The sequence below is a fragment of the Hyla sarda genome, unplaced genomic scaffold (genome assembly GCF_029499605.1).
Source record: "Hyla sarda isolate aHylSar1 unplaced genomic scaffold, aHylSar1.hap1 scaffold_1138, whole genome shotgun sequence".
In the NCBI taxonomy this organism is placed as follows: domain Eukaryota; kingdom Metazoa; phylum Chordata; class Amphibia; order Anura; family Hylidae; genus Hyla; species Hyla sarda.
Genome location: NW_026607759.1, coordinates 36,539 through 49,437, shown reverse-complemented (window position 1 = coordinate 49,437; position 12,899 = coordinate 36,539). Strand labels below are relative to the sequence as shown.

General features: G+C 35.7%; 1 protein-coding gene across 1 annotated transcript in view; it reads right to left on the bottom strand.

The window, feature by feature from the left end:
- Positions 1 to 12,899, bottom strand: part of LOC130301869 (villin-1-like) — a 96,524-nt gene that overhangs the window by 53,423 nt on the left and 30,202 nt on the right. Inside the window, exons 4-6 of the mRNA XM_056551640.1 lie at positions 11,331 to 11,409; positions 7,383 to 7,481; positions 2,096 to 2,249 (exon numbers count right to left, since the gene is read on the bottom strand). Of these exons, the coding sequence (XP_056407615.1) occupies positions 2,096 to 2,249; positions 7,383 to 7,481; positions 11,331 to 11,409 (332 nt within the window). The remainder of the gene's footprint in view (positions 1 to 2,095; positions 2,250 to 7,382; positions 7,482 to 11,330; positions 11,410 to 12,899) is intronic.

The window sequence follows — 12,899 nt, the reverse complement described above, 5'->3', positions numbered from 1 at the left end:
TATTCTGGAGTATCCCACCTGAGATAGTACAGTGACATCATGTATCTAAGCTGTATCCTGTGTATTCTGGAGTAACCCACCTGAGATAGTACAGTGACATCATGTATCTAAGCTGTATCCTGGAGTATCCCTCCTGAGATATTACAGTAATGACATCATGTATCTAAGCTGTATCCTGGAGTATCCCTCCTGAGATATTACAGTTACATCATGTATCTAAGCTGTATCCTGTGTATCCTGGAGTATCCCTCCTGAGATATTACAGTGACATCATGTATCTAAGCTGTATCCTGTGTATTCTGGAGTATCCCTCCTGAGATATTACAGTTACATCATGTATCTAAGCTGTATCCTGTGTATTCTGGAGTAACCCACCTGAGATAGTACAGTGACATCATGTATCTAAGCTGTATCCTGGAGTATCCCTCCTGAGATATTACAGTGACATCATGTATCTAAGCTGTATCCTGGAGTATCCCTCCTGAGATATTACAGTTACATCATGTATCTAAGCTGTATCCTGTGTATCCTGGAGTATCCCTCCTGAGATATTACAGTGACATCATGTATCTAAGCTGTATCCTGTGTATTGTGGAGTATCCCTCCTGAGATATTACAGTTACATCATGTATCTAAGCTGGACCTTGTGTATTGTGGAGTAACCCACCTGAGATAGTACAGTGACATCATGTATCTAAGCTGTATCCTGGAGTATCCCTCCTGAGATATTACAGTGACATCATGTATCTAAGCTGTATCCTGGAGTATCCCTCCTGAGATATTACACTGACATCATGTATCTAAGCTGTATCCTGTGTATTCTGGAGTATCCCTCCTGAGATATTACAGTTACATCATGTATCTAAGCTGTATCCTGGAGTATCCCTCCTGAGATATTACAGTGATATCATGTATCTAAGCTGTATCCTGTGTATTGTGGAGTATCCCACCTGAGATAGTACAGTGACATCATGTATCTAAGCTGTATCCTGTGTATTCTGGAGTATCCCACCTGAGATAGTACAGTGACATCATGTATCTAAGCTGTATCCTGTGTATTCTGGAGTAACCCACCTGAGATAGTACAGTGACATCATGTATCTAAGCTGTATCCTGGAGTATCCCTCCTGAGATATTACAGTGACATCATGTATCTAAGCTGTATCCTGTGTATTGTGGAGTATCCCACCTGAGATAGTACAGTGACATCATGTATCTAAGCTGTATCCTGTGTATTCTGGAGTATCCCACCTGAGATAGTACAGTGACATCATGTATCTAAGCTGTATCCTGTGTATTCTGGAGTAACCCACCTGAGATAGTACAGTGACATCATGTATCTAAGCTGTATCCTGTGTATTCTGGAGTATCCCACCTGAGATAGTACAGTGACATCATGTATCTAAGCTGTATCCTGTGTATTCTGGAGTAACCCACCTGAGATAGTACAGTGACATCATGTATCTAAGCTGTATCCTGTGTATTCTGGAGTATCCCACCTGAGATAGTACAGTGACATCATGTATCTAAGCTGTATCCTGGAGTATCCCTCCTGAGATATTACAGTGACATCATGTATCTAAGCTGTATCCTGTGTATTGTGGAGTATCCCACCTGAGATAGTACAGTGACATCATGTATCTAAGCTGTATCCTGTGTATTCTGGAGTATCCCACCTGAGATAGTACAGTGACATCATGTATCTAAGCTGTATCCTGTGTATTCTGGAGTAACCCACCTGAGATAGTACAGTGACATCATGTATCTAAGCTGTATCCTGTGTATTCTGGAGTATCCCACCTGAGATAGTACAGTGACATCATGTATCTAAGCTGTATCCTGTGTATTCTGGAGTAACCCACCTGAGATAGTACAGTGACATCATGTATCTAAGCTGTATCCTGTGTATTCTGGAGTATCCCACCTGAGATAGTACAGTGACATCATGTATCTAAGCTGTATCCTGGAGTATCCCTCCTGAGATATTACAGTGACATCATGTATCTAAGCTGTATCCTGTGTATTGTGGAGTATCCCACCTGAGATAGTACAGTGACATCATGTATCTAAGCTGGACCCTGTGTATCACACTCACCCACTTTCCCGACCGTAGTCGTCTTCCCCATCCCGATCGTCTGATCCTTCGTCGTCCATTTCTGGAACAGCTGTTTGAACGTTGCGGATTCGGAGCCGTCGTTCTGGATCTCGATATTTGTGCTCGGGGGATAATTTTTAGCTTTAATAAAATTCTGGGGATTTACAAAGAAACAATAAAAAAATGTAAAAGAAACGACAACACCGGATCCAGATGTAATAAGGGAGCGGGATCCAGTGTGATATAATAAGGGAGTGGGATCCAGTATAATATAATAAGGGATCGGGATCCAGTGTGATATAATAAGGGAGTGGGATCCAGTATAATATAATAAGGGAGCGGGATCCAGTGTGATATAATAAGGGAGCGGGATCCAGTGTGATATAATAAGGGAGTGGGATCCAGTATAATATAATAAGGGAGCGGGATCCAGTGTGATATAATAAGGGAGTGGGATCCAGTATAATATAATAAGGGAGCGGGATCCAGTGTGATATAATAAGGGAGCGGGATCCAGTGTGATATAATAAGGGAGTGGGATCCAGTATAATATAATAAGGGAGCGGGATCCAGTGTGATATAATAAGGGAGTGGGATCCAGTATAATATAATAAGGGATCGGGATCCAGTGTGATATAATAAGGGAGTGGGATCCAGTATAATATAATAAGGGAGCGGGATCCAGTGTGATATAATAAGGGAGTGGGATCCAGTGTGATATAATAAGGGAGTGGGATCCAGTATAATATAATAAGGGAGCGGGATCCAGTGTGATATAATAAGGGAGTGGGATCCAGTGTGATATAATAAGGGAGTGGGATCCAGTATAATATAATAAGGGAGCGGGATCCAGTGTGATATAATAAGGGAGTGGGATCCAGTATAATATAATAAGGGATCGGGATCCAGTGTGATATAATAAGGGAGTGGGATCCAGTATAATATAATAAGGGAGCGGGATCCAGTGTGATATAATAAGGGAGTGGGATCCAGTATAATATAATAAGGGATCGGGATCCAGTGTGATATAATAAGGGAGTGGGATCCAGTATAATATAATAAGGGAGCGGGATCCAGTGTGATATAATAAGGGAGTGGGATCCAGTATAATAAAATAAGGGAGCGGGATCCAGTGTGATATAATAAGGGAGCGGGATCCAGTATAATATAATAAGGGAGCGGGAACCAGTGTGATATAATAAGGGAGTGGGATCCAGTATAATATAATAAGGGAGTGGGATCCAGTGTGATATAATAAGGGAGCGGGATCCAGTATAATATAATAAGGGAGCGGGATCCAGTGTGATATAATAAGGAAGTGAGATCCAGTATAATATAATAAGGGAGCGGGATCCAGTGTGATATATTAAGGAAGTGAGATCCAGTGTGATATAATAAGGAAGTGAGATCCAGTATAATATAATAAGGGAGCGGAATCCAGTGTGATATAATAAGGAAGTGAGATCCAGTATAATATAATAAGGGAGCGGGATCCAGTGTGATATATTAAGGAAGTGAGATCCAGTGTGATATAATAAGGAAGCGGGATCCAGTATAATATAATAAGGGAGCGGGATCCAGTGTGATATAATAAGGGAGTGGGATCCAGTATAATATAATAAGGGAGCAGGATCCAGTGTGATATAATAAGGAAGTGAGATCCAGTATAATATAATAAGGGAGCGGGATCCAGTGTGATATATTAAGGAAGTGAGATCCAGTATAATATAATAAGGGAGCGGGAACCAGTGTGATATATTAAGGAAGTGAGATCCAGTATAATATAATAAGGGAGCGGGATCCAGTGTGATATAATAAGGAAGCGGGATCCAGTATAATATAATAAGGGAGCAGGATCCAGTGTGATATAATAAGGGAGTGGGATCCAGTATAATATAATAAGGGAGCGGGATCCAGTGTGATATAATAAGGGAGTGGGATCCAGTATAATATAATAAGGGAGCGGGATCCAGTGTGATATAATAAGGGAGTGGGATCCAGTATAATATAATAAGGGAGCGGGATCCAGTGTGATATAATAAGGGAGTGGGATCCAGTGTGATATAATAAGGGAGCAGGATCCAGTGTGATATAATAAGGGAGTGGGATCCAGTATAATATAATAAGGGAGTGGGATCCAGTGTGATATAATAAGGGAGCAGGATCCAGTGTGATATAATAAGGGAGCATGATCCAGTGTGATATAATAAGGGAGTGGGATCCAGTGTGATATAATAAGGGAGCGGGATCCAGTGTGATATAATAAGGGAGCAGGATCCAGTGTGATATAATAAGGGAGCAGGATCCAGTGTGATATAATAAGGGAGCATGATCCAGTGTGATATAATAAGGGAGCATGATCCAGTGTGATATAATAAGGGAGCGGGATCCAGTGTGATATATTAAGGAAGCGGGATCCAGTATATTATAATAAGGGAGCGGGATCCAGTGTGATATGATAAGGGAGTGGGATCCAGTATAATATAATAAGGGAGCGGGATCCAGTGTGATATAATAAGGGAGTGGGATCCAGTGTGATATAATAAGGGAGCGGGATCCAGTGTGATATAATAAGGGAGCAGGATCCAGTGTGATATAATAAGGGAGCATGATCCAGTGTGATATAATAAGGGAGCGGGATCCAGTGTGATATATTAAGGAAGCGGGATCCAGTATATTATAATAAGGGAGCGGGATCTAGTGTGATATAATAAGGGAGTGGGATCTAGTGTGATATATTAAGGAAGCGGGATCCAGTATATTATAATAAGGGAGCGGGATCCAGTGTGATGTAATAAGGGAGTGGGATCCAGTGTGATATATTAAGGAAGCGGGATCCAGTATAATATAATAAGGGAGCGGGATCCAGTGTGATATAATAAGGGATCGGGATCCAGTGTGATATAATAAGGGAGTGGGATTTAATGTGATATAATAAGGGAGTGAGATCCAGTGTGATATAATAAGGGAGCGGGATCCAGTGTGATATAATAAGGGAGTGAGATCCAGTGTGATATAATAAGGGAGCGGGATCCAGTGTGATATAATAAGGGAGCGGGATCCAGTGTGATATATTAAGGAAGCGGGATCCAGTATAATATAATAAGGGAGCGGGATCCAGTGTGATATAATAAGGGAGTGGGATCCAGTGTGATATATTAAGGGAGCGGGATCCAGTATAATATAATAAGGGAGCGGGATCCAGTGTGATATAATAAGGGATCGGGATCCAGTGTGATATAATAAGGGAGTGGGATTTAGTGTGATATAATAAGGGAGCAGGATCCAGTGTGATATAATAAGGGAGTGGGATCCAGTGTGATATAATAAGGGAGTGAGATCCAGTGTGATATAATAAGGGATCGGGATCCAGTGTGATATAATAAGGGATCGGGATCTAGTGTGATATAATAAGGGAGCGGGATCCAGTGTGATATAATAAGGGAGCGGGATCCAGTGTGATATATTAAGGAAGCGGGATCCAGTGTGATATAATAAGGGAGCGGGATCCAGTGTGATATATTAAGGAAGCGGGATCCAGTATAATATAACAAGGGAGCGGGATCCAGTGTGATATAATAAGGGAGTGGGATCCAGTGTGATATAATAAGGGAGTGAGATCCAGTGTGATATAATAAGGGAGCGGGATCCAGTGTGATATAATAAGGGAGCGGGATCCAGTGTGATATAATAAGGGAGCAGGATCCAGTGTGATATAATAAGGGAGCAGGATCCAGTGTGATATAATAAGGGAGCGGGATCCAGTGTGATATAATAAGGGAGCAGGATCCAGTGTGATATAATAAGGGAGCGGGATCCAGTGTGATATAATAAGGGATCGGGATCCAGTGTGATATAATAAGGGATCGGGATCCAGTGTGATATTATAAGGGAGCGGGATCCAGTGTGATATAATAAGGGAGCGGGATCCAGTGTGATATAATAAGGGATCGGGATCCAGTGTGATATAATAAGGGAGCGGGATCCAGTGTGATATAATAAGGGAGCGGGATCCAGTGTGATATAATAAGGGATCGGGATCCAATGGGATATAATAAGGGAGCGGGATCCAGTGTGATATAATAAGGGATCGGGATCCAGTGTGATATAATAAGGGATCGGGATCCAGTGTGATATAATAAGGGAGCGGGATCCAGTGTGATATAATAAGGGAGCGGGATCCAGTGTGATATAATAAGGGAGCAGGATCCAGTGTGATATAATAAGGGAGCAGGATCCAGTGTGATATAATAAGGGATCGGGATCCAGTGTGATATAATAAGGGAGCGGGATCCAGTGTGATATAATAAGGGAGCGGGATCCAGTGTGATATAATAAGGGATCGGGATCCAGTGTGATATAATAAGGGAGCGGGATCCAGTGTGATATAATAAGGGATCGGGATCCAGTGTGATATAATAAGGGAGCGGGATCCAGTGTGATATAATAAGGGAGCAGGATCCAGTGTGATATAATAAGGGAGCGGGATCCAGTGTGATATAATAAGGGATCGGGATCCAGTGTGATATAATAAGGGAGCGGGATCCAGTGTGATATAATAAGGGAGCAGGATCCAGTGTGATATAATAAGGGAGCGGGATCCAGTGTGATATAATAAGGGATCGGGATCCAGTGTGATATAATAAGGGATCGGGATCCAGTGTGATATAATAAGGGAGCGAGATCCAGTGTGATATAATAAGGGATCGGGATCCAGTGTGATATAATAAGGGAGCGGGATCCAGTGTGATATAATAAGGGAGCAGGATCCAGTGTGATATAATAAGGCATCGGGATCCAATGGGATATAATAAGGGAGCGGGATCCAGTGTGATATAATAAGGGAGCGGGATCCAGTGTGATATAATAAGGGAGCAGGATCCAGTGTGATATAATAAGGGATCGGGATCCAATGGGATATAATAAGGGATCGGGATCCAGTGTGATATAATAAGGGAGCAGGATCCAGTGTGATATAATAAGGGATCGGGATCCAATGGGATATAATAAGGGAGCGGGATCCAGTGTGATATCATAAGGGAGCGGGATCCAGTGTGATATAATAAGGGATCGGGATCCAGTGTGATATAATAAGGGATCGGGATCCAGTGTGATATAATAAGGGATCGGGATCCAGTGTGATATAATAAGGGATCGGGATCCAGTGTGATATAATAAGGGATCGGGATCCAGTGTGATATAATAAGGGAGCGGGATCCAGTGTGACATAATGTTGTATATAATGATTATATATAATGTGTGCACACTCTGGCAGTATACGGCTCACCAGGGCTCTCTCCATCGCTTGTTGTCTTTCTTCTTTTGATGAATTTTTTCCTTTCCATATAAAAATCTTTATTCCTCCCTGATCCAAGATGAAGCAATCCTGAGGGTGTAATATATAGGTTATCTCATATCTATCTCATATCTATCTATCTCATATCTATCTATCTCATATCTATCTATCTCATATCTATCTCATATCTATCTCATATCTATCTATCTCATATCTATCTCATATCTATCTCATATCTATCTATCTATCTCATATCTATCTCATATCTATCTCATATCTATCTATCTAATATCTATCTATCTCATATCTATCTCATATCTATCTATCTATCTCATATCTATCTATCTCATATCTATCTCATATCTATCTCATATCTATCTCATATCTATCTCATATCTATCTCATATCTATCTATCTCATATCTATCTCATATCTATCTCATATCTATCTATCTATCTCATATCTATCTATCTCATATCTATCTATCTCATATCTATCTCATATCTATCTCATATCTATCTCATATCTATCTCATATCTATCTATCTCATATCTATCTATCTCATATCTATCTCATATCTATCTCATATCTATCTATCTCATATATATCTCATATCTATCTCATATCTATCTCATATCTATCTATCTCATATATATCTCATATCTATCTCATATCTATCTCATATCTATCTCATATCTATCTCATATCTATCTATCTCATATCTATCTATCTCATATCTATCTATCTCATATCTATCTCATATCTATCTCATATCTATCTATCTATCTCATATCTATCTATCTATCTCATATCTATCTATCTCATATCTATCTCATATCTATCTCATATCTATCTATCTATCTCATATCTATCTATCTATCTCATATCTATCTCATATCTATCTCATATCTATCTATCTCATATCTATCTCATATCTATCTCATATCTATCTCATATCTATCTCATATCTATCTCATATCTATCTATCTCATATCTATCTATCTCATATCTATCTATCTCATATCTATCTATATCTATCTCATATCTATCTATCTCATATCTATCTATATCTATCTCATATCTATCTATCTATCTCATATCTATCTATCTCATATCTATCTCATATCTATCTATCTCATATCTATCTATCTATCTCATATCTATCTCATATCTATCTATCTCATATCTATCTATCTCATATCTATCTCATATCTATCTCATATCTATCTCATATCTATCTCATATCTATCTCATATCTATCTCATATCTATCTCATATCTATCTCATATCTATCTATCTCATATCTATCTATCTCATATCTATCTCATATCTATCTCATATCTATCTATCTCATATATATCTCATATCTATCTCATATCTATCTCATATCTATCTATCTCATATATATCTCATATCTATCTCATATCTATCTCATATCTATCTCATATCTATCTCATATCTATCTCATATCTATCTATCTCATATCTATCTATCTCATATCTATCTCATATCTATCTCATATCTATCTATCTATCTCATATCTATCTATCTATCTCATATCTATCTATCTCATATCTATCTCATATCTATCTCATATCTATCTATCTATCTCATATCTATCTATCTCATATCTATCTATCTCATATCTATCTCATATCTATCTATCTATCTATCTCATATCTATCTATCTCATATCTATCTATCTCATATCTATCTCATATCCATCTATCTCATATCTATCTCATATCTATCTCATATCTATCTCATATCTATCTATCTCATATCTATCTCATATCTATCTCATATCTATCTATCTATCTCATATCTATCTATCTATCTATCTCATATCTATCTATCTCATATCTATCTATCTCATATCTATCTATATCTATCTCATATCTATCTATCTATCTCATATCTATCTATCTCATATCTATCTATCTCATATCTATCTCATATCTATCTCATATCTATCTATCTATCTCATATCTATCTCATATCTATCTATCTCATATCTATCTCATATCTATCTATCTCATATCTATCTATCTCATATCTATCTCATATCTATCTATCTATCTATCTATCTCATATCTATCTATCTCATATCTATCTATCTCATATCTATCTCATATCCATCTATCTCATATCTATCTCATATCTATCTATCTCATATCTATCTATCTCATATCTATCTATCTCATATCTATCTCATATCTATCTATCTCATATCTATCTATCTCATATCTATCTCATATCTATCTCATATCTATCTATCTATCTCATATCTATCTATCTCATATCTATCTATCTCATATCTATCTATATCTATCTCATATCTATCTATCTATCTCATATCTATCTATCTCATATCTATCTCATATCTATCTCATATCTATCTATCTCATATCTATCTCATATCTATCTCATATCTATCTATCTCATATCTATCTCATATCTATCTATCTCATATCTATCTCATATCTATCTATCTCATATCTATCTCATATCTATCTATCTCATATCTATCTCATATCTATCTCATATCTATCTATCTCATATATATCTATCTATCTCATATCTATCTCATATCTATCTATCTCATATCTATCTATCTCATATCTATCTCATATCTATCTCATATCTATCTCATATCTATCTATCTCATATCTATCTCATATCTATCTATCTCATATCTATCTATCTCATATCTATCTATCTCATATCTATCTCATATCTATCTATCTATCTCATATCTATCTATCTCATATCTATCTCATATCTATCTATCTATCTCATATCTATCTATCTCATATCTATCTCATATCTATCTCATATCTATCTCATATTTATCTATCTATCTCATAGCTATCTATCTCATATCTATCTATCTACTGTATCTATCTCATATCTATCTCATATCTATCTATCTCATATCTATCTATCTCATATCTATCTATCTCATATCTATCTATCTATCTCATATCTATCTATCTCATATCTATCTCATATCTATCTATCTCCTATCTATCTATCTCATATCTATCTATCTCATATCTATCTATCTCATATCTATCTATCTCATATCTATCTATCTATCTCATGTCTATCTCATATCTATCTATCTCATATCTATCTATCTCATATCTATCTATCTATCTCATATCTATCTATCTCATATCTATCTCATATCTATCTATCTCCTATCTATCTATCTCATATCTATCTATCTCATATCTATCTATCTCATATCTATCTATCTCATATCTATCTATCTATCTCATGTCTATCTCATATCTATCTATCTCATATCTATCTATCTCATATCTATCTATCTCATATCTATCTATCTCATATCTATCTATCTATCTCATATCTATCTATCTCATATCTATCTCATATCTATCTATCTCCTATCTATCTATCTCATATCTATCTATCTCATATCTATCTATCTCATATCTATCTATCTCATATCTATCTATCTATCTATCTATCTCATATCTATCTATCTCACATCTATCTATCTCATATCTATCTATCTCATATCTATCTATCTCACATCTATCTATCTCATATCTATCTATCTCATATCTATCTATCTCATATCTATCTATCTATCTCATATCTATCTATCTATCTATCTATCTATCTCATATCTATCTATCTCATATCTATCTATCTCATATCTATCTATCTATCTCATATCTATCTATCTCATATCTATCTATCTATCTATCTATCTCATATCTATCTATCTCATATCTATCTATCTATCTCATATCTATCTCATATCTATCTCATATCTATCTATCTCATATCTATCTATCTCATATCTATCTATCTATCTCATATCTATCTCATATCTATCTCATATCTATCTATCTCATATCTATCTCATATCTTTCTATCTCATATCTTTCTATCATCCGCACTTACATTGTGGTCCAGCAGGTCCTGGGTCAGGGGTTTAGTCGCCACCTCCTCCACCATTAAGTTGCCGTTGTTGTCGGACACTCTAAGGAGATAAAAGAAATAATAATCATCCTCCTCCTCAGGAGACGGGGATGACACGCATACACTTACACATATACATATATACATCTATATATATACATATACATCTACATATATACATATACACATCTACACATATACATCTACATATACACATCTACATATATACATATACACATCTACATCTACACATCTACATCTACACATCTACATCTACATATACACATACACATATACATATATACATACACATATACATCTACACATATACACCTACATATATACATCTACATATACACATCTACATATACACATCTACATATACACATCTACATATACACATCTACATATACATCTACATCTACATATCTACACGTCTACATATACACATCTACATATATACATCTACATATACATATACACATCTACATATATACATTTACATATACACATCTACATATACATATACACATCTACATATATACATTTACATATACACATCTACATATACACATCTACATATACACATCTACATATATACATTTACATATACACATCTACATATACACATCTACATATACACATCTACATATACATATACACATCTACATATATACATTTACATATACACATCTACATATATACATCTACATTTACACATCTACATATACACATATACATATACATATACACATCTACATATACACATCTACATATATACATCTACATATACACATATACACATCTACATATACATATACACATCTACATATATACATCTACATTTACACATCTACATATACACATCTACATATACACATCTACATATACATATACACATCTACATATACACATCTACATATATACATCTACATATACACATATACACATCTACATATACATATACACATCTATATATACATATACACATCTACATATACACATCTACATTTACATATACACATCTACATATATACATCTACATATACACATCTACATATACATATACACATCTACATATACACATCTACATATATACATCTACACGTCTACATATATACATATACACATCTACATATATACATTTACATATACACATCTACATATATACATCTACATTTACACATCTACATATACACATATACACATCTACATATATACATCTACACGTCTACATATATACATATACACATCTACATATATACATTTACATATACACATCTACATATACACATCTACATATATACATCTACACGTCTACATATACACATCTACATATATACATATACATCTATATATATATATATACATACACATATACATCTACATATATACACACACATATACATCTACATATATACATACACATATACATCTACATATATACATACACATATACACATCTACATCTACACATCTACATATACACATCTACATGTATACATATATACATCTACACATCTACATCTACACAACTACATATATACACAT